Source organism: Peromyscus leucopus, chromosome 6, assembly GCF_004664715.2.
Source record: "Peromyscus leucopus breed LL Stock chromosome 6, UCI_PerLeu_2.1, whole genome shotgun sequence".
NCBI classification, from domain to species: Eukaryota; Metazoa; Chordata; class Mammalia; order Rodentia; family Cricetidae; genus Peromyscus; species Peromyscus leucopus.
The window spans coordinates 9508442-9535467 of NC_051068.1; the positions used below are offsets into that span (position 1 = coordinate 9508442).

The window sequence follows — 27026 nt, forward strand, 5'->3', positions numbered from 1 at the left end:
GCTCCTCACCAATGGATGTTAGGGTGGTGGTACTCTCATTCCATCAGTAAAATTCCTCTTAGGAGGAACCTCATTCCACAACCTGAACAAAATAAAAAGAGACTTGGTATATAAAAAACGAGGAGATTCAGCCTGGCGGTGGCAGCGCACACCTTTAGTCCCAGCACTTGGGAGGCAGAGGCAGGTAGATCTCTGAGTTCGAAGCCAGCCTCGTCTACAGAGTGAATTCCAGGACAGCCAGTACTACACAGAGAAACCCTATCTTAAAAAACTTAAAAAAAAAAAAAAGATTCTGTAATAAGATATTCTGTAATGAGAAGGAAGATACAGAGTTGAATAAACATTACCACCGTATCTAAAAATCGAGCCCGAAATAAGCGTAACAGAATTGACACAGCTATTTTCCACCACATTCGCAGCTCTGAAAAGCATGTAACTGTTAGGCTTGCCTTAGAAAGACAGGCAGACCGTCTACAGCTGGAATTACACAGGCTATCATTATCAAGCTGACTGGAAAAGAACAAAGAAGCATACATTTCATTCATTTGGAAAACGGAAAAATTATGTACTAATAGAGAATCTCTTCACTTTGCTGCCCTACAAATGAACAGAGTATCTAGTTATCTTCATGCAGATAAAGTAAGACGACAGAATTCAATGTCCAAAGCAAGCGACAGACACAAAGCCCTGTCACCAACGCAGAGGCGTCTCTCCTCCGGCTCCTACTCCTTGGTGGTCTTTGCTGACTTCACCATCTGCGCCTTCAGCTCCTTTATCATCAGCTCTAACTTCTGCCTCGCCTCCCGCTCCTGTCTCAGTTCATCCTGGAGCTCTTGCCGGTCCGCTTCAGCATGGTCTAGTCTCTGCCTCAGTTCTGCCAACTGGAGGATTTAAAGACGGTTAGTTTTCCATCACTTTGGATTTCCCATTTCATCATCTTACCATAGTTACAAAACAAACTGTCTTTGCTCTTTACAAAATGAACTGTTTTCATGCAACCTCGGGACACCTAGCACTTCTGACACCGACACGCTAGGGAACCGTAGGGATGGGAGTGTCAAGAGGAATGCGTGTGCAGCACTCTCACAGAGGCTTCCGGCGTCGCCCGACACTCTCCACAGCTCATCTTCATATTCGTGATTGTAGTGACAAAGTTACTCATGCTTGCTAAATGGAATAAAAGCTCATCTTACTATAGCAAAATAACAAAAACTATATTCTATTTATGTATTCATTTACGTGGTGCTAGAGATTGAACCCTGCATGTTAAGCAGGTGTTTAATACTCATCCATATCCCTAGCCCAAAAAGATGCAAAACTTTATACAGAGAGTACTAGACATTAGTAACTGAGATAACCAAATTACAGAATCCCAATTAAAACTGAAAATAATAAAGGTTAAAAAATCTTATTGGAGGCAGGTGTGGTGGTGCACATCTTAAATGCCAGCATTTGGGAGGCAGGCAGATTTCTGTGAATTAGAGGCAATACTACAAATTGATACCCTCTCCCCATAGCCCCACCAAAAAAGGGGAGGGGAGAGAGAGAAAGAGGAGGAGGTAGGGAGGAATGGAGGGTGGGAGAGAGAAACAGAACTATCTTAGTGGAGATATACAGCTGCGCTTAAACCAGTTTTCCCTTCTGAAGGCCAGCTGGCTGGGCAAAAGGAATTCCTTGGCAGCAAGCATCCACACCTGCCATGCTAGCAGATTGCCACGCTAGCCACGCTAACAGACCGGCCACGCTAACAGACCGGCCACGCTAGCCACGCTAACAGACCGGCCATGCTAGCAGACCGCCATGCTCGCAGACCACCACGCTAGCCAGGCTAACGGACCAGCCACACTAACAGACCGGCCACGCTCGCAGACCGCCACGCTATCCAGACCGCCACGCTAGCAGACCGGCCCGCCCCCTCTCACCTGTGCGGCGTACTCAGCCTCCTTGTCTTTCTCTAAGTTTGAGTCACAGGTGCATTTCTGCTTCATCACCTGCTCCAGCTTCTTCTCTAAGTCTCTCTGTTCAGTGTAGAATTCCTCCATCCGCTGAGCATGCTCATTCTGCAGAGACTCAAGTTCTTTCTGGAGACTCTGCTGCTCTTCAGTAAGCTCCTTCATTGCCTTTGAGCTGCTCAACATGTCCACTTCCTGTAACATAGAGCCACAGTTCTTTATTTCCATCCCCTTAGGAAAAAGTAAGTCACAAGGCATTTAAAGCTCAGCTATGGTAGCATGTGTATATAGAAATGACTGACGTCAAGAACTGCTTCTTAGTATAAAACCGAACCACCGAGTCCACTGCGGTATCTCCTTCTGACTCTGTTATCATGAAAAGCTATTCTAACAATGACTATTTCTTAAGGCAACCTACCATCTGAAGCTGCTGCTTCTTCTGCAGAATCGAATTCAGCTTCTCCTGCTGTGTTACATAGGTTCTCATCACTTCTTCCATGATCTTCCCCTTGTCGTCCTCACAAGTACCATCTCTGACCGGAAACGGAGAGACAGCTTCAGCAGCACGCTTGCTGACGTCTCTCACTAAGCCGCAAACAGGAGACTCAGATTTCTTTTTACTCATAGAGCTATTTGAGATCAGTGGATCTTTGGAAAGAAACAGAAGAAGAAGAAAAAAGGGTTACTACCAATGGTAAAAAGTCACCGGAACAACCCCTAAGTGATTCACTTATTAATCAATTCAGAAGCAATGCAACACTCAAGGAAGGGATTAACAAAGGTGGTGCCACTGCAGACAGTCACCGAGAGGCTGGCACACGAAGACAGAAGCCCACGTTCACGGACTACAGACTTAACCTGCTCAGTGCAATCCACATCACAACCCCAGCGCCTGTTTTCGCAGAAACCTGAGGTGGTAATCTAATTGTACTGAAATGTGATGTTGATTGTATGTTAATAAATAAAGTTGCCCGGGGGTCAGAGCTATTAGAGCCATAGCAAGAATGTGGCGGTGGTGGCGCACGCCTTTAATCCCATAGATCTCTGTGTGTTCAGGGATACAGCCAGCATTGGAGACATATGCCTTTAAGACCTGGGGGGCTGTACATTCAGACAGTGACGAGGCAGTCACGTGTTTGGGTTTACAACCAATGAGAAGGCAGAACAAAATACTATAAAAAGATGAACAGACAGGATATAGCTCTCTTTCTGGAAGCTGGGACACCGCAGGAGGAAGGGTGAGATTTTTTAGCTCTGAGCTCTGACCTCTCAGCTTTCTCTTTTACATTGTTTCTGTGTTTCTTATTTAATAAAACGGTTGGATACATCTACAGAAACCAACTAGCTCATTCTAAGATTCATACTGAAATGTGAGAAATTCAAGGTTTGCTCAAACAATCTAGAAAAACAGTAATCAACTTGGAGGGCTTATAAGCCCCAGCCTCAACTCTTCCTACAAGCTACAGAGATCACAATGTGTGGCTGGCCCAGTGCTTGCCACCTAAGTGTGAACACCTGAGTTTGAGGCCCCAGCACCCTCGTACAGCCATGTGCAGGGGCACACTTTTGTAACCACAGCCTTTCTAAGGAAAAAGGCAGATGCAGAGGGGTCCCAGAAGCTCCAAGAGACAAACCTCAAGGGCGTCTCAAGGTGGGAGGTGAAGACCCACTCACAAAGTAGTCCTCTAACCTCCAAATGCCTCCACACACAATGTATACGTGTACATGTACACAAGACACACTGTACACACATATACAATCACAACTCTGGTGCTGACATAAGACTAAACATTAAATCAGCAAAAAGGAACTCAGAGTCCAAGTGCTCACTTCAACAGCATGCATACATGCTGAAAGTAGAAGGATTCGGAATTAGACATGGCCTCTGAGCAGGGATGACATGCAAACCTGTGAAGCATTCCCTATGGTTAGTGCAGAGTATAATGACATGGATGTATGAAAATATAATGGAGCCTAGAATTCTGTGTGGTAAGTTAAAAAGATAACGAAAAAATTCAGAATCCAAGCCAGGAATTAGGTGACATACACCTGTGATCCAAACACACAGGAGGTTGATGTTGGTCACAAGCTCAAGACCAGGCTGGGCTACCAATGAGGATCTTGTTTCAAAAACTCAATTCTCCAGAACTCAAGAGTCCAGAAATAAACCCATACTTTTATCAATTGCCATTACTATTGTTCCAAGACAATTCAATCAGGAAAGAACAATCTTTTCGACAAATGAACAGCAATACTAACATGTAAAGAAACAAACAAAAAAGAAATAGGACTCCCCACTGTATATAAATATTAATTCAAGGTCAGGCGGTGGTGGCGCACGCCTTTAATCCCAGCACTTGGGAGCCAGAGGCAGGCAGATCTCTGTGAGTTCAAGGCCAGCCTGGGCTACAGAGTGAGTTCCACAACAGAGAAATCCTGTTTCAAACCTCCCCTGCCCCCACCAAAACAGTATAACTATTAACTCAAAATGACCTAAATATTAGATCAAGGAATTAACTGTAAGAGCTGAAAACATTAAGTATAAATCTTCCAGGCCTTGGACTAGACAATGTTTCTTAGGTATGACACCTGAGATAAGAAGGCAAATTAAACAAACTGAACTGTGTAAAATTGCAACCTCTTTTGATCTAAAATGTCCAGAATAAGCACATCCACTAGACCACATAAGGAGCCAAAGGGAAAGGAGAATGGGGTGACTGCCAGAGGGTGCCAGGGGCTCATGTGGGGGCCATGAAAATTCTCTGGGATCAAACAGTTGTGACGCATTCCATATTATTATACTTAAGACAGATAAGTCACACACTTTTAAGGTCTATGGTATGTCAAAGGCACCTCACGTTTTTTTCAGATTTAGTTTTTATATGCACGTTGTGTTTTGCCTGCACGTATGTCTGTATATCATGTGTATATATGTATGGCTCCTGTAGCAGAGATTAAACCCCCTAGAACTAGAGTTACAGGTAAGTTGTGAGCCACCATGTTGGTGTTGAGAATCAAACCCAGGTGTTCACTTAGAGCAACAAGTGCTCTTAATTGCTGAGCCATCTAATAAACAGGAAAGCAAACAATGCAAATGTAATGACACGTGAATTATTACCACCAGTTCAATTCAGAGGAAACGGAGTCACAGCATAAAAAGCTCGAATACCGGAGGCTGAGGACTTTCCCCTGCAAGGCCCTGAGCAAAGCAGCGGGCTCAGCGGAACCACAGCAGCCAGTGCACAGCTCTCCGGTGCCCACGGCATTTTTAAAGGCACAGACACACACAGGCTTGCTCTGCGATTCCAGCCAGCACCTGCACCACTGCCGTCCGTCTGCCTTGCTTTACTGTGTCAGCAGCTCCAGTCTGCATCTCTTGAACCACGAGTTCAATGTCAAATACTTAACATCAGGTAAACGGCATCTCAGTTCACACAAAGTCGGAAAACAAGACAAGGAACTGCTGAAGAATTCTACCAACAAGAGCACGGAGCAAGTGACAGGCATCTGCACTGAAGCCATGCACTTCCTTTCCTCAGCCTCCACAGGCTGCCGTCACTCTAGAAAGCTCACCACTGACGTGTAAAGAAATCACCCTGAATTTTCCAAGTTAGAACTGTTTTAAAGTAAAAGCTGTGATTATATGGGGGAGGGGAGGTACCTTAAATAGAAAAGGCTTTTAAAATACTGATTAAATGTGTTTTTAACTAGCTGATTTTAAAGATAGAACTTCTAAATACTTACCTAAACGAGTGTATAAGTCTCTACTTGTTTTCAAATCCATTTTCTCCTGTTCCTCAAGTGAGACGTCTGGGTAAGACACTGTTTTTTGATGTTTACTACTACCATGAGTCTTTTCTGACTGTTTGGAGATGAACTTACTTGTCTCTGTCTTGGTAACCTCTTTAGACTGGGATGCAGCAGATGTGAGTGAGACATTCGGTGCAACCACTTTATCACACATGTACAAGTAGTAGCTGAAAACAGAGGCAAAACAAAACACACATTACATATTATGCTTAAGCATAAATTAAGATGTGGCATCTTTCTATAAACCCAATTCTATGCTACTAAACAATCAATGTAAAAATACAAAGACTGGAGGTCACAGAAAAGATTTCTTAGAAAAAAAAGTCAGCACTTGCTGTGGGATGGTCTGTATGTCAAATTGCTCCGATTGGTCAATAAATAAAACACTGATTGGCCAGTGGCTAGGCAGGAATTATAGGCGGGACTAACAGAGAGGAGAAAAGAAAGAACAGGAAGGCTGAGGAGTCACTGCCAGCCACCACCATGACAAGCTGCATGTGAAGACACCGGTAAGCCACGAGCTGCGTGGCAAGGTATAGATTTATGGAAATGGATTAATTTAAGCTATAAGAACAGTTAGCAAGAAGCCTGCCTCAGCCATACAGTTTGTAAGCAAGATAAGTCTCTGTGTTTACTTGGTTGGGTCTGAGCAGCTGTGGGACTGGCGGGTGACAAGAGATTTGTCCTGACTGTGGGCAACGCAGGAAAACTCTAGCTACAAGCACTTAAATTAAGGACAGCAAAATTCTGAGGGATTTTTGTTATTTTAAGAGTAATTTCAAAATACTAAAAGATACTGAAGAAAAAAAAAAGTGAGTCTCTTCCTCTTCCCTCAAAAGCACTTCAGAACTGAAACCATGAAACACCAGCTATGGTCCCTCACATTTATAATCCCAAGACCTGGGAGCTAAAACAGGAGGGCTGCCATGAGTTCAAGTTAGCCTGGGCAACATAAAGATTCCCAGACATGCTTCCCCAGGCTGTACAGGGAGATCCTGTCTCAAAACACAAATAACTATAGGCATGAAGTTCTTCATGGAGCATCTCAACAGCTCCGCTTCAGTGAGGCTTGCTGCTGAGAGTGAGGAGGATGTAGGCTACCCTGGGCACCTATTTGCTTACCCACAGGTAAGCAGTGTTTGACAGTGAGGCTGAATCAATGAGGTAATCCCAGGGACCTTCTTACATGCCTCAGAGAGAGAAGACATTCTTGAACTATTGCCCAGCTACCAGGCAATGCTTCCATGAAAACCTGTCTAAGTTAGGGTTTCTATTACTGCAATAACACACCACAATCAAAAGCAAGTTGGGGAGGAAAGGGTCTATTTGGCTAAAGGAAATCAAGACAGGAACCTGCAGCAGCTGATGCACAGGCCATAGAGGGGAGCTGCTAACTGGCTTGCTCCTCGTGGCTTGCTGAGCCTGTGTTCTTATAGATCCCAGGACCACCAGCCCAGGGATGGCACCACCCACCATGGGCTGGGCCCTCCCCCATCAATCACTAATTAAGAAAATGCCTGCCTTACAGCTGAATCTCATGGCGGCATTTCCTCAACTGAGGCTTCTTCCTATCTGATGACTCTAGCTTGTGTCAAGTTGACACAAAACCAGCCAGTACAAAATCCAGAGCAATCTTTTAACATTCTTAATAAAACAGCAATGTTAAACTACACAAAATTAAAGCTGAAAGTACTGACCTTTCTCAAAGTTAACATAAAATTATTCAGTAGGTCATCTGCAAGCCCTACATAATAAATCTGAGATATTCACATAGTTTAATCTATAACCTAAGTAACCTTCCATGAAAAGATATGGCCATTTAACTAACCCTGGCCTGCACTTCAATCTCCTTTGACATCTCCCTTTCTTTGTGCAGGATACCTACATTACCACTCTTTATCTCTGCTTCTGAGTACTCAGTATTCTGCTTTCCAGTTAAACACACAGACCCTCTCAAGGGTTTTACAGTACCCTGAAGACTGTATGGAAACTCTATGATGGTAACTGTGTGCATGTGTGAATTATAAAGCTAAGACTAACAGCTGGGATACACTTTTATTGAAATATAAACCCTGGATAGTTAAGGATGTGGTTATTATAAAATCTCCCAAGTTTCAAAACCATTTGTTTTTAAAATTATCAAAGTATGGCCAGGTGCAGGGATGAACACCTCTAATCTCAACACTCAGGAGGCAGAGGCAGGTAGACTTCCATGAGTTCAAGGCCAGCCTGAACTACCTAAGGAGGACAGCCAGGGCTATCTAATGAGAACCTATTCCAAACAAAAAAACAAAGTAACACACTCTTGAGTCAGTTTACTTCTTAAAGGTAAATAAAAGAAATTGATTCAAAGTAGAAATTTTATATTTCTAGAAAAACAAACACTTAATAAAGATTATTGCAAATATTCAATACAATTTATAGTTCATTTCATTTTAGACTCTTTGATTTTTTTCTAATAAAATATCTAAAGTTCCCTATGACTAAAAACAAGCAAAAAGTGTGTTCAATCCTAATGTACTTATCTAAAACAATTCTGAATCTTCAAAGGTCATTAATTAATAAGGAAATCTAAAGGTAAGTGATTTAAGTTTTAATCTCCAGAATCGTACCTAACAGATAGCTGTTAAAAAATGAATCTCAAAGAAGCAAACAAATGAAAACTCACTTACCTGGGGTGTAAAAACGAATGTGTCTGAGATACATGGTCACCTTCCTGTTTTATAACCGGGTACCAGGATGGCAATTCCATTCCTGATGGTGTATCTGTCTGTAGGAGTACATAGAAAGGAAAGTTACTGAGGGGAAAGATGATTTCTCTTTGTCTAGTGTGGCCCTGGCCACGACAGAAAACATGCCAACCACTGGGCTTCACAGCCATCCCCTGAAGCTAATCTTATGCCCACTTGGCAGGGCCATAGACCAAGTGTCATATTTTAAAGACATATCTACTAAGTGCTCTACCACAGGGCTATGTCTCATCCTTAAAGCTCAGCGATCATCACTACCTGGTCCCAAATTTTAATATGCACATTCAAATGACATGGCTTGACAGAAACCATTTCATACTTGGGGAATCGATTTCAGACAACAGAACAGGACCCTGAAAACACACACCACTCTCACTCTTGCACAGCACTTTCCAGAATCTTAACTAGACACTAGTCTACAGCAGCAAGTACTCTGGCCAATCAATCTAAAACTACTGTGCTTGCTAATAAGAATCAGTAAACCGTATTCCTCATATTAAAAGCTTTTTAAAAGCACCTATAAATAAAGAAACGGGGATAATAACCAGTGATTTCATAAATATTACTGGCTGAAAATGTTACACACTCTGCTTAATTCTAATAAATGTCCCCCTCCATTAAGAATGACCATTATCCCCACTCACACTTTCAAAACAACTTTAAAAGAATGGATTATCTATGGTTCCAGCATCTTCCTTATTTTGGCTTGCTTTATACTTTACCCTCCTCACCTATTCCATTAGTCATTACCCTGCTCTTGTGGGAGAACAGAAAGCAAGGGTCCCTTACAGAAAAGGGAAAGAGGAGCTGAAAGGTGCCAGACTGAGGCAGATGCCAGACAGGATGTTGACAGATCCAAGAAAGTGAGTTAAAGGAAGGCCAGCCTAAAAGGACAGCTGGAGGCTTTTCTCAACTCTTGCCTGAGAGGCTCTGACCCCATCTCCAACTCAGAAGTCCATGGAGAAGCTCACAGTGAAACCACAGGACCGTGGCTGTAGCTCGGTGGAGAGGACTTGCCTGGCATACATGAGACTCTGAGTTCAATTTCCAGAACCACACATAAAAAAGTCCCTCACCCAAGGGATGATCACCAACACTAAGAGTTGGGGAAGCTGGTAATATGTCCCAGTATTTTAGGTTAGGAAAGAACACAATGGAAAGATATGCAGTTCTTATTAAAAGTCAAATCAACTCTGAACGGTCTTGGGGGCTGGAGTGGAAGACATCTTATTAATGGAGAAAACAAATGTAAATGAAGAAACTCTGGAGAGACCAGACAAGCAAGCAGCCCAGTGACCAAAACAAAAAAAGCCAAAACCAGAAGGACTAATTCCTAGAATAAACATTCTTTACACAACTTCACAATCAGAAATGACTTTAATACCAATAAAAAAGTTTTTGAAAACGAAAAACAAAAAGCAAGGCTGGGTGAGGTGGCTCAGTGTGTTAAGAGACACTTGGCACTAAGCCTGAGATGCGGAGTTCAACCTCTGGAACCCATACAGTGGAAGAAGAGAAGTGACCCCACACATATGACATGGTACATGATCTCCCCCAAATAAATAAACACTATTTTTAAAATTCAGGAAAGTAGCCGGGCAGTGGTAGCGCACGCCTTTAATCCCAGCACTCAGGAGGCAGAGGCAGGTGGATCTCTGTGAGTTCGAGGCCAGCCTAGGCTACAGAGAGAGTTCCAGGAAAGGGGCAAAAGCTACAGAGAAACCTTGTCTCGAAAAACCAAAAAAAAAATTCAGGAAAGTAAAAAATGAAAACATGGTCATTTGTATTGCTGAGAGATCTGTATGTTTTCTAACAATTATTGGATGAGGAATTTAAAATACAAATAAGTACAAAATTATAGGGGTAAAGAATATTTATAAATCAATCTTTATTTTTTTACATGTGTATAAATATTTTGCTTGCATGTATGTCTGTGAATCATGTGCATACATTATCTGTGGAAGCTAGAAGACAGCTTGAGATGCCCCGGAACTAGAGTTACAGATGGTTACAGCCACCTTGTGGGTGGAGGGAATCAAACCCAGGTCCTCTAGAAGAGCAACCAATTAACTGTTGAGCCATCACAAGAAAAGAATACTTTAAAGGGGTTTAAGAGTTGGTTATCTATTGAAGATTTCTATGTAAATAGACTATTTTTTTTTCTGAAAACTTTACAAAGCTGGTAAAATGGTCATAAGATTCAAATAAACATCACAATTCTGATGTATAATTCAGGATCTGGGCAGGCTCAACCACTTATTTACAAAGTAAACCAATCAATTGTTTGCAGTTTCTCAGCCTACAGCAGATTAGGAGAACTGACTTCTGGCAACAAATACTAAATGAGAAATGTCCACAAACAGCTGACAACCTGAGAGAAAAGAAAATTACAAAATATAAACATGAAAATTGCTATAGAGCAAGACAATCTGAGGGTGTTAGCATAGATCAGGACAAGTCATTCACTACAGTTCGATTGTGTATGACTCACATAGTACTTTAACTTACTATGGTTAACTGGTACTTAAGTCTTGAATTCAGATGACATCATCAAATTATATTCTGTATATTACTTAGATCTGAACTTTTTGAAACACTTTCATTCATCTTAAATGTTTACATTTTTAGGGATCTGAAGCGTGGCTCAGCTTTTAGAGCACTGGATGCTCTTGCAGACAACCTAGGTTCACCCCGACACCCAAAGAGAGGCTCACAACCATCTGTGACTCTAGTTCTGGGGGATCCAGCACCCTCTTCTGATCTCCAAGGGTTCCAAGCACATATGTAGTGCACTTACATCTATACATCCAAACAAAATATTCATACGCAGAAAAAAATAAACCTTAAAAGTTAAAAAGGGGGGGGGGTTGCGCAAGCCTTTAATCCCAGCACTCGGGAGGCAGAGCCAGGCGGATCTCTGTGAGTCCAAGGCCAGCCTGGTCTACAAAGCAAGATTCAGGACAGGCACCAAAACTACACAGAGAATCCCTGGGGGGGGGGGGGAGTTTAAAATGGGTGTGGCTGCACATACCTCCAAAAAAACACTTTGGAGGCAGAGGCAGGTAGAGCTCTGTGAGTTCGAGGCCAGCCTGGTCTATATAGTGAGAACCCATCTTAAAAAAAATAACAATAATAAAAGTTAAAAAGAACCAAATGGCACATTTATTTCCAAAATTTTTATATTTTTTTAAATTGTGATTCTTAAAAGAGCAGCTTAACAGACAAAACACTTGGCATTCCAGCTCCAATTGATAAGAGGTGCTGATAGCATCAGTAAATTAACAAACCATGGGAATCTAAGACAGCGTGAATTAAATTAAATGGTTTGGTTAAACTCACTTTAAAAAATCTCTTTAATTGGTCTGATATATTAAACAATTCTAGATATGCTGCCCACTAAACCATTTTCAGACTGACTTTTGAAAGTTCAAATCACTCAAGTGAACCACATATTGAAAAGGGTTTCCTAGTACAGATACTGGAATCTGAAATCTTCAGAATAGCTTGCAAAAGTTTTTCAAAAACTCTGACTTGGAATCTGACAACTTTAAGTATTAAGTTCATTTCAAAACTCTACTTTGACTTGTGTGATAATTTTATTCAATTTTATTTTTGAGACAGTGTCTCATTATGCAGATAGACTAGGCTGGCCTTGAACTCTGAGATCTAATTGCCTTTGCTTCCCAAGTACTAGGATTAAAGGCTTGAGCCACCGTGCCTGGTGATGCCTTTATTTCAGCAATTTCTCTAATTCTGAAACATCACCTTAAGTAGCTGCATTTGTTTATTTATAAACATTCATTCTCAATTTCTATTCTTTATTTCCTATCCTCACATCAATCTACCAACAGAGTCACACAGGTTCTGAGCAAATCCCATGTCCTAGACCGCTTTCTGCTGCTCTGCTAAATCCCATGACTAAAAGCAATTTGGGGAAAGGATTTATTTGGCTCACACTTGCAGTTAGTAGTCCATCACTATGGGAGGTCAGGACAAGAACTTGAGGCAGGACTGAAGCAGACACCCACAGAAGGAGGCTGTTTACTGTCTTGCTCCCTGACCTCTGCTCAGCTCACTTTCTTATACAGCACAAGATCTCCTGCCTATGGCTGACACTGCCTACAGTGGGGTGAGACCTTTTACATCAATTAGCCGTCAAGGAAATGCCCCACAGGTAAGTCACACACAAGCCAATCTGATCTGGACAATGCCCCAAGTGAGGGTCCCTCAGATAACTTGAAGTGCATCAAGCAGACAACTGAAGCTAACTAGAATACTCCCTTTAATGATTATCTGGTATTGTCTCTAGCCAGTGTCTAAGTCCCAATTTCACCCTAGTAAGTGGCTATCCAGATTCTGGACAGTAACTTCAGGTCAAGCACATTTATGCTTTTGTATTTCAATGCCTAGCACCATGCCTACCATGCAGTATTTGCTGAGTGACTGTGAATGACGGGGTAGCTCAGTGACTCAGGATAGCACTGTACAGTTATTGTGGCAAAGAGCTAGCTGCAATGGTTCCATGGCCGAGCATCTGTCTGCCTAGCATCTGTGAGGCTGTGGGTTCAACTCCAGCACCAGCAAAGAGGAGAGGAGGCCAGGACAAAGGAGGAAGTAGCACACGGTTACTGACCACCAACTCCAAAGACAGCCACATCGGGCACCTTCTCCTGCAGGAAGCACAAGGGGAGCTGAACATGTTTGGCTGCATTTTCTCAGATGTACAAATGAAATAATACAAATCCTAAGAAAATGCACAATGCCAGCAGTGATAAAGTACTGCAAGTTAATTTTGCCTAAAATGCTGTGGTAAGCCATAAACACATCTAACAAATTATCCTAACTACATGTTAAAAACAATTAAGCACACATTACAAAACGAAACATTCACAGACACGCCAGATTTTCTCTCCTAAGCCTACATTTGTGTCAACATACAAATTAGGTTTTCGGAAAAAAGAATACAATTAAACAGAAAAGCAATAATGCTCCTGATCTAATACAAATTAGATATCAAAATGGGAGCCTTTTATCTTACCACTCAACGTGGGACAATTCACTCCTTTCTGTACTTAAACATTAAAACAACGTGCACTCTACAGTTGGCAGACAGAGAAGGACATCATTTAGCAGTTTAAGGCAGTCTTTCTATTTTAAAATGCTTCCACCACTGAACTTCCCCACCACCGTCTACCTCAAAATGAACAGATGGCACCCTTTCACACATAAGCAAAGTTTCAAATACATTATTTCAACCCAAAGGTTCTTTTTCTACTAGACACCAAAATAACACCTATGAAAGCAAAATTTAAAGGATTCCAAAATATTCAGTAATTTCATTTTTAATAAATAAAACGGAAAAAAATTTCAAAGTTTCCCTAACCTTCTGCATTTTAACTCTGATATTTTATTCACACAGTCCTTGCATAATTAGATAGCCTAACAAATGACGCATGCTTACAGTTTCACAATGACATAATTTAGGGAAACTGACTTCATTTTTTAAAAAGAATTTTTGGTACCACTTTAAATACAAAAGCACATCTACCTGCTCAAAGCTATTTGTATTCAAACTGCACTTAGTCTTTATGAGTATTAGACTTACATTCAAGAATAAACTTGGCTTCTAAGTGGTATGCTCGATTTTAATTATAACATCAGATTAATATTATACTCTTTAATTTGTAGTGACGAACACTGATTAGCTTTTTAAAAAGAGGGACAATGCTTTAAAATGTTCATGGGACTTCCAAACCCCCAATAAAAATCAAAAGTAAGACATTTTTAAAGTTTTTAATGATTTTACATTTAAAATGCGAAACTATGTGTTAGCATTCAGATCCACACCCCTTGGGGACCCGGCCAATAAGCAGGCAATACCTAGGGCCGCCCAGCGTCCTGATGTCATCTTGTGTAAAGTCTCCTTTGAGAAAAAGCCCCTCCCCTCCCTGCCTCCCTCCCTCCCTCCCCAAGGTGGTGTGTACCTCCTCTTCTTTCCTCAGCCCCTGCCCGTTCTCTGTCTTCTCCCTTCCCTCTGCCCCTTATAAAAACTTCACTTTGAGCACCATCTGCATGGTGGGGGTGACTTCCCACCATGCCCCTTGGCTCCACCCGCCAAGGGGCTGCCACGCCATATTTAAAATACAACAGTGTGTTTGTGTGAGTTGAATGTGAGTGAGTGTGTGTGTTCGCGCGTGTTTTCAAAAGCCAATTTTCAGGAGACAGTTCTCTCTACATGTGTAACCTGAGACTGAACTCAGGTCATCAGGTCGAGTGGCAAATGCCCTTACCCTCTGTCATCTTGTTGCCCCCCCCCAAATCTTTTAAAAGCAGTTTTTTTTAAATGCTACCGATATGCCAGGCAGCTGCACACCTTTAATCCCAGCACTCCAGAGGTGAGGCAGGTGGATCTCTGAGTTCGAGGCCAGCCTGGTCTACAGAGTAAGTTCCAGAACAGCCAAGGCTGTTACACAGAGAAACCCTGTCTGGGGGCGGGAGGTGGGAGGCTACAAATGGGGGGTGGAAAGATGGGTTAGGGGTTAAGAGAACTGGCTTCTCGTGCAGAACCCACACAGTAAAGTATATGTAACTGCAGTCTCAGTGGGTCTGACACCCTCTGCTGGTTTCTGCAGACGCACGCATGCAAGTGATGTATAGACACAAACACCCACACACATAAAGGTTAAAAAATGCTATAAATAATCATTTTTAAATTCTTGTGTTCAAAGACAGTACGCCAGCTGGTAAGTTTAACGGTCTTAATGGAATGCTTATATAAAAAATAAAATACAATGCACATTAAATGCACATCATCACGTAATATGTTCAACATAAATGGTCAGCAACCTTACCAAAAATACTACTAGATAACCTAGACACTACTGCTTAAGAAACACCTCCTTGGTATGAAGTGATACCCCTGGCACTGGGTCTTTATACTCTACATAACAAAGACATTCACGTGGTCGATAAATGATTTCAGAAGTATACAAAGCACCTCCTGCCCAAGAGCTGCCAACAACTTTTACTAAGAGAAACCCAATCCCTCAGATGGTATCCAGTTCCCTCAGGGTGGCCAGCACGCAGTGAATGAGCCTGTCAACAACAGGAATAAAACTGTGTTACGAGGTAGCAAATAGCGACTCAGGAGCTTTCAGGCTTAGGTTTCTGCCTCCCTTGTTTGAGAATGAACCTGATTGCAAGACTGAAGCTCCCCGAGCTAAGCACCTGTATTAACTTATCAAGGGCTGATCCCATGGATCTAGGAGTGACATGAGTGCCTGCTGCTCACACTGAAGAGCACACTCTCCACAGCTTTTGACAAAGCCCAGCTGGAAAGCAAAGGCTACTACTATAATAAGTATGTAGTCATCATCTTAAACTTCATGTGGGTGGTTAGTAACCCAGCTCTCCTTTGCAACTTGAACTGGTAAAACTCTTGTCAAGAGCCGGGCAGCAGTGGTGCACACCTTTAATCCCAGCACTCGGGAGGCAGAGGCAGGTGAATCTCTGTGAGTTCGAGGCCAGCCTGGTCTACAGAACGAGACCTAGGACAGGCACCAAAACTACACAGAAACCCTGTCTCGAAAAACCAAAAAGAAAAAAAAAAAAAAACTTGTCAAGGAATTAACAAAGAAATTAAGAAAATAAACTTTACACAGGAAACTCCAAACATCAACGTGCTGCCCCTCCCCCAAGTGCTTGGGATCAAAGCCCAGAGCCTTGTCCACACCAGTCAAGCATCCAGCACTGAGCCACATCCTCAGACAGTCAAGCAGAGTTCTCATTTGTTTTCTGTCACTGTGACAAAACACTGACCAAGAGCAATCTGGGGATGAAAGAAGGGGTTTGTCACTCTCGATTCCAACTCACGTCCATCACTGGACACTGTGGCAGGAATCGCAGCAGAGACAATGGAAGCAGGAAAGCTGGCTGGCTCAGCCTCCTTGCTTCCACAAGCCAGGAACATCTGCCCAAGGGGGGCCTCCTACATCAATTAGCAATAAAGAAAATGCCCCAAAGACAAGCCACAGGCCAAACTGACTGAGGCAATCCCCCAATTCAGACGCCTTCAGACAACCCTGGCAGCTGAAGCCAGCTAGGAAAAGCAGCAACTCAATGCCATAACCGTATTTTATTGAAATATCTGTCAACATGTTTAACATGTGTGAATCTAAGGCTTTCTTTCTGCATGGACGGATGGGTACCAGAAGGGCAAAGGGGTGATGGAGCCTCTGGAACTGGCTGTAGATCACCATCTGTGGGAAACCAAACCTAGGTCTCCCGCAAAAGGAGTAAATGTTCCAACCCCTGAGCCAGCTCTCCAGACCCAAAATAATTCTTCGTAAGACTTCAGAGGTGCTATCTTTTTCAGTGCTTCAACTTTAACTTCACTGACTCTGAAACTGCTTTTTTATTTGTTTGTTTGTTTTATGGGCATTGGTGTCATGCCTGCATGTATGTCTGTGTGAGGGCGTCAGATATTGGGATTACAGACAGTTGTGATGACCATGTGAGTGCTGGGAATTGAACCTGGATCCTCTGAAATAGCAGCCAGTGATCTTAACCAGAGTCATCCCTCTAGCCCCTGAAATGGTTTTCTTTTCAGCAGTACATAATTGTGGTACTTTTAGCCAATCTAGTAAATCTGGCCATTAACTGGGGTGTTTAGATCATTTACATTTGCCATTATTAATATCACTGCATTCCATCTACCCTCTTATTATTAGTACTCCATTTGTCCCTGTTCTTTTAAAATTAAAAATAAATGTAAAGCTTTATTTTTCTTAGTTGAACACACATGCATTTAAAAATATGGTCTGATTTGAGCCTTCAAATACTGTTCACTATGAATACAAAAAGAAAATTGGCCTTACTATGTATAATACCCCAAATTTTCTATTTTTTTCTACTTTATGTTGGCTTTTTAAATGCTAATGACCTACTAAAATGATTTCACGCTCCCACCTTCTGCCCTTCTCCACTCACTGTATGAGGTGAACTAATGTGAACTAACCTTTCCCGCACACTGAGATGGTACGCTCTTCACTCTTCCCAGGAGAACTGGGAAAGCCAGCTCTCTGGGCAATCTCTGCAGGGCTTACTTCTCTCTTGGAGCCCCACATGAGAAAAAGTACACAGATGAAAAGTTGTAGTGAAAAGGAACTCAAAATAAAAAGAATCAATATCTAACTTTTTTTTAGCATGTCCTTTTTTTAAAAAAACACTAACATTTCCATTTTAGGTTAAAAAATTAATACATCCTATCTATTTTTATTAAAACCATGGAAGTACTATTCCCAAAGCATACTAAAACTTTACGATAAAATCAGGGAACGCCTACTATTAAAATAAACTCTGAAAACTCATCACTATAAACTCCCTATCAAGACTCACTGTCCAAGAAAACGGTGTACCAAACAAACTGACCAATCCAAACATGTCTGTGCTGGGCTCCATTGTCCAAAACCTCAAGGTGATCTCAACCAGCCTGGAAATGGTCACCATCTCCAAGGAACAAATCCACATACTTGCTTGGGTTGCAGTCTATCAGTCTATATAATTTTTAAATCTTTCTGTTTCTTATGACAGACCTGTTTCACATGTTTGGTAAATGAAGATGTTTGGGAGGAATTTCCATGTACATATTAATATTTCAGTAATCATTCAATACCATCTGATATTTCTATACCAAAGGGCTTTCAACTTCCAAAATGCTTTCACCTTCATTCTCTTATTTGATGAGTTATACTAAGTTGTATATATAAACTATAGACATTTTCAAAGGTTAAGCCATTATTTTAAAAAAAAATCCTGCTGGGTGGTAGTGGCACACGCCTTTAATCCCAGCACTCAGGTGGCAGAGGCAGGCGGATCTGAGTTCTAGGCCAGCCTGGTCTACAGAACAAATTCCCGAACAGCCAGGGCTACACAGAAAAACCCCATCTTGGGGAAAAAAGTCCTTGGGCTAGGAAAGTTTCCTACCCCAGTGGTAGAACACACGTCTAGCAAAGGCAAAGCCCTGGGTTTGATCAAAAAATTAATGAATACCAAATATTTTTAAAAATTGCTTCCATCATTAGGGTTATAACAAGAAACATGTTTCCTAAACATCCAGCACCCTGCAAGAGAGAAGTATGTTCCAGTGATCACCGAAGAAACAAAAGTGCAAAACTAAAGGAGTGAAACGTTGATGCTGTTTTCGGAGAGGGGGACCTGTAGCTCAACCCAGGGCTAGCACGTTCTCTACCAAGCAGGAGAAAAGACTTTCCAGTTGTTTATCCTTCGGACATCTGTCTGCATCACAGATAACCTAACACCAATATTCCCTTAGTTGCATAAAGTAAAACTATACTATTGTGCTCAGAGTAGATGAGTCTGACTTAGAAATCTTTATTTTAATAAACTGCAAGGGCATACACCACCCTTTTTAAAATTTTTTTATGTGTTATGTGTATGAGTGTTTGTTTGAATATATTTATGTGCCTGCTGCCTTCAAAGGCCAGAAGAGGGCTTTAGATCCCCTGGGACTGGAGTTACATATGGTTGTGAGCTGCCATGTGGGTGCTGAGAAACAAAGCTGTGTCCTCCATAAGAGCAACCAGTGTTCTCACTCCAGCCTGGCATACACCATTCTAACTAGTGAATTAGAGATGGTCAGTGCAGTGTTACAGTGAAGAATCCCTACAATTCTGTTATCAGCTAACTAAAAATGACCTCTTCTTACCTGCTTGAAAATAGTGTTAAGCATCACCCTTCAGGTTTGTCTGCCAATGGCGTACTTGCTTAGCCTTGTTCTAAAAGCAGAAACTCAGTTGGTCTGATTCTCATCTGTCTGAATACCGACTTATGAGGTGAAAAAGAATTAGGAAAACAGTATTTTGCATATTAGCTACGCATTCTAAAACACAACAACCATTTTTTTAAAATAAAAAGCACACCAAAAAACCCTATCATCAGAGTCTGGAAATACCTATTCTATAGTGCAACCGGAGCATATTGGAATTATATGCCCTTTTTTTTCTTTTGAGACAAGGTCTCATGCAGCCCTCAATCTCTCTCTAGCCAAGGATGACACTCCTACTTCCACTTCCCAAACACAGGGACTCAGGTGCCATCACCACCCCTGGCTGATGCAGAGCTGGGCTCAAACCCAGGGCTTTGCGCAGGTCAGGCAAGCTCTCTACAACCAAACTATGAGCCCAGACCTATCATGCATATTTCTGATAACCTTAGAAAGGGTCCAAAATATTTTAGTTTCCACAAAGAATAAACTCAGTTCTCCTCTAAGAACACTTAACCTTATCCCACTTTATCTTAGAATCTAAATATAGCTAACTATGCAAATTAAATAGTTATGCAAATAAGTAGCTTGTTGATTGTTACTAATATATTTCTGGCCTTTAAAATAAGTTGCTAGATTTCCAACAAGTGCCTATATTTTTAGGTTTCTTTTTATTTTAATCCCATACCAGTATTTTGACCACATAAACCATATCAAATTACACTGGTCTCACTAAATATAATTTCCTTCATATAGAAGGTTAAAATATTCAGCACAGTCTTTGTGTTAAACGAAAGACTTGATTTTTTTTTTTTTTTTGGTTTTTTCGAGACATTGATTTTTTTTTTTAAAATGCACTTCCTCATCAATTTGGTTTGTCTGACAACCAACAACTAAAATTCCCTGAATGCTGACACACGCTCTCCAACCCTACTACTTTCCCATGTAAGTACTTGAGTTTCGTGGAGTCCAGAATTTAAGAGGAATGCACGTGCTAAGCTAAGCTCTAGTACTGTTCTTCAAATGCAGCCTCTGCTGCTCCAGGGAACTGTCTAGCCTGGGAGTCAGATCTCCCTTCAGTTACACACCAGCCACATCTGACAGGAACAAGAGTCCAGGTCACTTCCCTCACAGATCCTTCAAAGCTACCTCTCCATGTCTAGAGGAGGAGAGTTTCAAATGTTCAGTAACAGCATTTTAAAAACTGCTTAAGCAGGTGTTAAATACAAAGCTCAATTTTTTTTCTAAAAGGTTTGATGAATTTTCCTAAATTCCCCTAACTTTCATCAATTCACGTAAAAGTGGTAACAACATGATACAAAACCTCCAGCAAACTCTGAAAAAAAAAAAAAGAAAGAAAAGAAAACAAAATAACTAAAAGAAGGAGGGGAGCTCTCATACCTTCCCAAAACTAAATAGAAATGTATCTGTGTTACTGTACCCCAAGGGAAGGACAGTTTCAAGCTTTTTATCTTTTCAAAACAAATGCAGCGGTATTTCTCAGATGGTTTCACCCAAGTACAGAACAGGTACTTCTAAGAACGCTTGTCAAGAGTAGCGAAGACCGGAGCAGGAGTCCCTGGCAAACACTATGGCCACCGTCAGACATGTTAAGGGTAGTGGCCTAATTAGCTGGGGAGACAGAAGCACCAAAGGGAGCATCCTTCACTTTCAAATGCAGATCCCTGGACAGGAACTGCAGCCCTGCACAAACAGAGCTATATAGGCGAGTCTCACACTCTGAAGTAATGGCATCAAGTCAGTCCTGCTCCAAACCAGTTAACACTGCGTCTGAAGAATAAAACTTATCTAGTGCCCACCAGCAAGATTTCAGAGATAACTTTTGGGAAAGCAGCAAGGTACCCTAAGGAAAAGTCTAAATTTAATTCTCTCCATGTTGAGCAAACCACTGCCTTAGAAGACACTTTAGTTCCCTCAAAAGCACAAGCACAGAACACCCAATATTAAATTACAATTTAAGCCTACCTAGTTCTGCCTTGAACAACCTTGAGTTAGTTAATAAACTTTCTTCTGTAAATAGAAAGTAGTATTTCAAATGGGGGAAAAAAAAACTAAATTGTTGAAAACTTTAAAGTTCTTAAAAGGTGGCCAATCTTCTGCCACAAGAATTCAATAAAATTATACATAAAAAACAGCTCCAAGCCAGGCGGTGGTGGCGCACGCCTTTAATCCCAGCACTCCGGAGGCAGAGCCAGGCGGATCTCTGTGAGTTCAAGGCCAGCCTGGACTACCAAGTGAGTTCCAGGAAAAGCGCAAAGCTACACAGAGAAACCCTGTCTCGAAAAAACCCAAAAAAAAAAAAAAAAAAAAACAGCTCCAAAGTAATGCTCGATACATTTTAAAGAGTACTAGGTATATTACATACGAATTTTAAAACAAGCAGAAAAAGATATTGTTACATCAAAGCTTACCACTCCAAACCTTGTCTTTCACCCAGGCATTCAAATCTTATTAGTTACCTTAGCCTGCCAGCCAATGCTGTGGAAAGGGTAACACATAAATCTCTTGGCCGATAGCTTGTTATAGTAATATTTCGTTAATCTGAAATAACCTTTATTCTGCTTCTGTGCCACAGTTTTTCAAAAGCATTCCTTTCTTTTGTATTAAAAACAAAATCCTAAACCAGGCGGTGGTGGTGCACACCTTTAATCCCAGCACTCAGGAGGCAGAGGCAGGAGGATCTCTGAGGGTTCCAGGCCAGCCTGGTCTACAGAGGGAGGAGATCCAGGACAGCCAGGGCTACACAGAGAAATTTTGTCTCAAAAAACCAAAACCAAACAAACAAAAAACACCATAACCCTGGTTACTAGTACCAAATTACTCAGCTAAATGCCTTAATTTGACTTGAGTACAGATCACTCCTCAATCTCCAAGCACAAAAACATCAAAAGTCACTGGTGTAGCTTGGAATAGCAGAGTTCTGAGCCTACCACCAGACCACTTTGAGCTAGCTGTATCATTTGCAAATGGAGATAACAGAACACCAAAGTGCAAACGATTTTGAGTCCTAGGCAACAGACGTAGCAAGAAGCCGGATGTATGAAAGAGATTGTCCAAAGGGGCCACAATGCCTCCCAGTTTAGAAAAAGTCACATGAGACTCATTCTCTTACCTGTAAAATGGGAATGATTCTAGTTCTCTCAGATGAGGAAATATACAGAAAAAGACATCATGGCTAAAACTTCGCAAGCATGAAGCTCACGGGTTTCTGTTGTTACATGACTTAGCTGAAGTATTACCTTCATAATACCAAGCAACAGACACAAAACCATTACCACTATTCAAAATCACTACCTAAAAAAAGGAACTTGCCTTTGATTGGGTTCTCTTTCCATTTCTCATGCTAAACTTCTCCTTCATTTCTTCTAAAATTATCTTCAGTTTCTTTTCTTCGGGCGTCCCTAGGTATTTTTGGTTCACATGAAGGTAACAATGCCACTTGGCCGACTCGAAGCCCCAGTGGCAAGTTCTCTTGTCGGGGGACCTGTGAGAATGCATGACGAACGTCTGGGGCGCAAACATGCCACAGCACTCCAGACACTGGATACAGGGAGCGTCAGGCTGGACATAGAACTGAGGTGCGAAGAGACCCTGACATTTGCCTAGGCATTCGTGCTCCACTTCAAAGGCACTGCCGGTTTCCCTCAACTGAGCCAGAGAGGTCTTAGCAGGAAGTATGCTACCATTTTGAGGAAAAGTCCGTGGCCGCAGTAAAGCGTTACAGAGTCTCTGTGCGTCAGTCAATGTGATCAGCCCACAGGATGGGGCATTGAATGGAAGTATTCCGAGGACCTTTAAGATATGAAGCTGGTCTGAAGTACACCTTGAACAATATATGTATAGCTCATCACACACTGTGTTTATTTGCTGGAGTGAAAATTCTCGGAGGACAGAATTCAAGACTTGGGGCAAGCAGAGTCTCTTTTCTCCTCCAACTTGAAAACAAGAAATAGACTCCCCTTCCAAAACAGTCTGGGTGAGCTCCGTGGAGCTATCAGAAGGAATGAGAAGAGGTCCGGGGAGAACCTGAGGAGACGGAAGAGGCAGGAACACAGTCGGTGACATGCTTTCCTGGGAATAGCGAGCGGAAAACGCTGCCGGTCCACCCAAAGAGCTCTGACTACTGAGATGGAATTGTGCCAGTGTGTGTTTCAGACTGGGGTTTAAATTTAAAGTCTCATGAATGGAAGCACAGTTTCGCTGAGCATGCTCTCCATCGGCCTCCACGGCTTCGTCTCCACAGTCGTCCAAATGTTCCTTCTTCACCTTGGTTAGCGTTCTCCCATTGGCATGAATGTCTGACATCATTTTTTTCACAGGAGGGCTGCCATCGTCCTCCATTCCATTCAGTTTTTTACTGGAACCCTGAACTAAGGAGAAATTGGACTGTAGGTTTTCCATGGCTACACTGGTGTTTTAAATAATTAAGTCTGCAATTGGCATGTTGCACTCAGTTGCTAATTTGAAGAGAAAGGGGCAATGTATACAAATACTTATGACTCCCTTAAAAAATGTTTACTTTCCGAAGATGAATTTCCTTACTCAACAGATCTGTGCAAATTGGTTTTGGTTTAGTTATACCTTAGGATATAACCGAAAATACCACAAAATTTCTCATTTTGCTTCTAATAATAAAGAATATTAATCATAAGCTGACTTCTGAGGACAATCTTGTTTTCTTGGGTTCTTCAGATATTTGTATTAAAATAATGCTAATTTCTCAATTCAGACGCCCAACGTTCAGTGTAATGGTTGAGTTTGGTGGTGTTGTCTTTTAGGCAGAGCACATGGAAGTTTATGCCATTACCTTATCCTAAAACCACACCGACTATGAGTTACAATGGTGTAACATTTAATTTTTTGCCAAGGACACCAAAAAAGAAGGGGTGAGGGTAGCTTCACCAAAAATGGTGGTCTGCTGCTGTGTCAACAAACTGAAGACTTGTCTAACCCTCCACTTCACCTCACTTCTATAGTTAAAAAAAAACTGCCCAGTTATCTTCAAGAATTCCAGTTCTTCTTTTAATTGACCTGGAAAAGAGAAAAGGGTGGGGAAGGTTACAACTGAATTTGCTCCCGAGGCCAAAGGGTCAATTTAAAACCAGTTCTTAATCTTAAACTCAGTTCACTTTACCAACGGTAACAGCTGAGTGACTTCTTTCAATCTAACACCAGTTATCTCAAAGAAACTTCATTTACATAGGAAGCAACCCAGGAAGGGGGTAACAGGAGCATTAAATAACATCCCTCCAAACGAGGAAGAGTACAAATTTAGAATACAAATAAACAAAACTCAGTACGAGGCTTTCTCAACTATGCCATTTTAATTAAAAAATATTTTCTCTCACTAAAGAAAAAAAAAATGTGTAGTTTCAGCTCTCCAAAAGAAGCAGCTACATGTTAATATACCTACCATATGTAACTAAGTTAGTCTCAAGTGGATTAATTCATCTAGTCAATATAAGCTATCTTTCTGAATCGAAGGAAAAAATTAAACTTTCCCTTTAAAAGGTTAGCGAATTTGCTTAATGGAAGCCAAAAGCTGTTAAGACTCCATGCCTGGAAATCTCCATCCTTGAGCAAGACTAATCCGGGACAAAAAAGCACAAGGCAGACAGACCTCACAAAGAATGCAAATGGAGGCAGAGTAGGGAAAAGAGTCTTCCTCCACTTCCCTCCGGGGAGAAGAGCCAGTAAAAGCCGATAAATAAAAACCTTTGCCTTCTAAACTCCCAGCGATTCATGTTAACGCCAACCCAAAGGATTACCGCCGAAAGCCATCTAGCCGCCGCACGGTGACTTTCGCCACTACAGGGACACCTCACCTCAGCCAAGGCGAGCCAAGGCAGAGGGCAGGAGGCATGACCTAGACCGGGGGCGCCCCGCAGCCCCGCGCCCACGCGGACGCCCACCCAGCCTCACCCGGAGGAGGGGGGACAGGAGAGCGGGGGACTCCGGACGTCGGAGGAGGTGCGAGGGGCAGAGGGAAGTCGAGGGAGGAGTCCTCCCAACCCCCACCCGAGACTGGGATCACCCCGAGTGCCCTCCCCACACCGCCCCGCTGCGGGGGCCGCCGGTGGAAATCCCCCGCGCGGCCGGTCCGCGGGAAGTTCTCCGGGGCCACCTCGGCGCCCCAGGGCTGCGCCACCCCCTTCGCCGAGCCGTGGCACCCCGAGGGGCGCGGGCAGGTCGGGCGCCCAGCCCGGAAGCCCGCGAGCCCGCGCCGCCGGCCGCTCGGAGCTGGGGCCAGCCCGGGGCATCCCCGCCGAGCGCAGACGGCCGGGGGATGGCGGCGATGACCGGCGTCCAGGTCGCTCGGGTCCCGGCCGCTCGGGTCAAGTGCGGCGCTGCTGTCCCCTGCCAGCCGACCCGTCCCGGGACCCGCGAGGCCGGGACCCCCGTGGGACCCCCGCCGCGCGCCCCGTGCCCGCGACCCCGCCCGGGACCCACGCACCCCCGGACGCCCCACTCCGGCCCTCCGCGCCCCGGGAGGCTCCACGGGGGTCCGTGGCCTCCCCATCACCCCCGCCGCCGCCGCCTCGGCGTCCCCAGAGGCCGGCCGCACGCCCCTCGCGTCCCCTCGCGACCTGCGGCCGCACCTGTGCCCGCCGCCGCCGCCGCCGCCGCCGCTCGCCCGCCGCCTTCGCTGTGCCGGCGCCGCTCCGAACCCCACACACATCGCTACACACAGCCTCTGACGTCACCCGGCCTCGGCCCGCCCACGTCACTGCGGAGACACGGCTTCCCGCAGACGCCGCCGCCGTCTCCGGCCGCCCGGGGGACAGCGAGGGCGGCGGGCGGGGGAGGGGAGGGGACGAAGCCGGCGGCGCCGCGCGGCCCCGCGCCAGCCAGCCCTCGGGCGCGCGCGCCGTCTGGCCTATTGTGGCTGCTCGCGGGCTGCGCGCTCCGGGCCGCGCGCCCCCGCCCCTCCGGCCCCCGCCGCGCACGCGCGCGCGCCCGTCTCCCCTCCTTCCCCCCCCGCCCCGCTCCCCTCCCCGCCGCGCGCGTGCCCCGCGCGGCTGGCCCGGCGCGCCGTCTGGGCGGCTGGCGCACGGCGCTGTCTGCGGTGCCCGGCGCAGACAGGATGTTCCCTGGGCCCCACCCCCGCCGCCCTCCTTCCTTCCCCGAGTCGCCCAGCCGGCTGTCTGGGGCCGCCCCGCCACGCCCGCCGCCGTGTGGAGACGGGCCAGCCCCGGGGGCGCCCTGGCCGCTGGGGCCGCCGCGCGGCCGGGGGCGGGCGGGGTGGGGAGGGAGGGCGAGCGGGGAGAGGGGGCAGGGCGCGGCGGGCTGCACCGGGCGCGACCCGGGCAGCTGGCCGCGCCCGAGGTCAGCCTCGGCCACCACCCCCACCCCACCCCCGCGGCCGCAGCTGGCCGCCCGGCCCCGCCCCGGAGGTGGCTGCGGGCGGCTCCCCGCCGCGCCCCCCGGGGTGAGCCCGCCCGCCCGCCCGCCGCGCAGACGCCCCCGCCCGGAGGCGGCGACCCCGCGCCGCCCCTCCTCCCCCGCCGGCCGGCCGGCTGGCGCGCAGACGGCGCGGGGCCCCTCGCCCCCGCGGGGCCTCCCGCCGCGGCCGCCCTGCCAGCTGCCGGCGCTGAGCCCCGCCTGGGCGCGCTGGGGTGGCCTCGGCCGGCCGCCATCGCCGGGGAGGCCGCTGCTTCCGCAGCGCCGGGGCAGACCCTGCGGCCCCCCTGCCCTCGCCCCCCTAAGTGA

At 44.5% G+C, this 27026-nt stretch overlaps 2 protein-coding genes across 3 annotated transcripts; one reads left to right on the forward strand and one right to left on the reverse strand.

The window, feature by feature from the left end:
- Window positions 1-220: 220 nt before the first annotated feature.
- On the reverse strand, window positions 221-26126 carry Skil (SKI like proto-oncogene). 2 transcript variants are annotated; one of them, XM_028872603.2, is made up of 7 exons: window positions 25916-26126; window positions 22629-24347; window positions 8435-8532; window positions 5835-5929; window positions 2371-2600; window positions 1923-2147; window positions 221-881 (listed from the first exon to the last, which is right to left on the reverse strand). In XM_028872603.2, the coding sequence occupies exons 2-7, from the start codon at window positions 23715-23717 to the stop codon at window positions 723-725; spliced, it is 1896 nt and encodes a 631-aa protein (XP_028728436.1). In that variant the 5' UTR covers window positions 23718-24347; window positions 25916-26126; the 3' UTR covers window positions 221-722. The 2 variants fall into 2 exon arrangements, with proteins under 2 accessions (XP_028728436.1, XP_028728434.1); XM_028872601.2 differs by having other exon boundaries at window positions 5697-5929.
- On the forward strand, window positions 25059-27026 carry LOC114695367 (basic proline-rich protein-like). The gene is made up of 2 exons (XM_028872693.1): window positions 25059-25111; window positions 25205-27026. The coding sequence occupies exons 1-2, from the start codon at window positions 25059-25061 to the stop codon at window positions 27024-27026; spliced, it is 1875 nt and encodes a 624-aa protein (XP_028728526.1).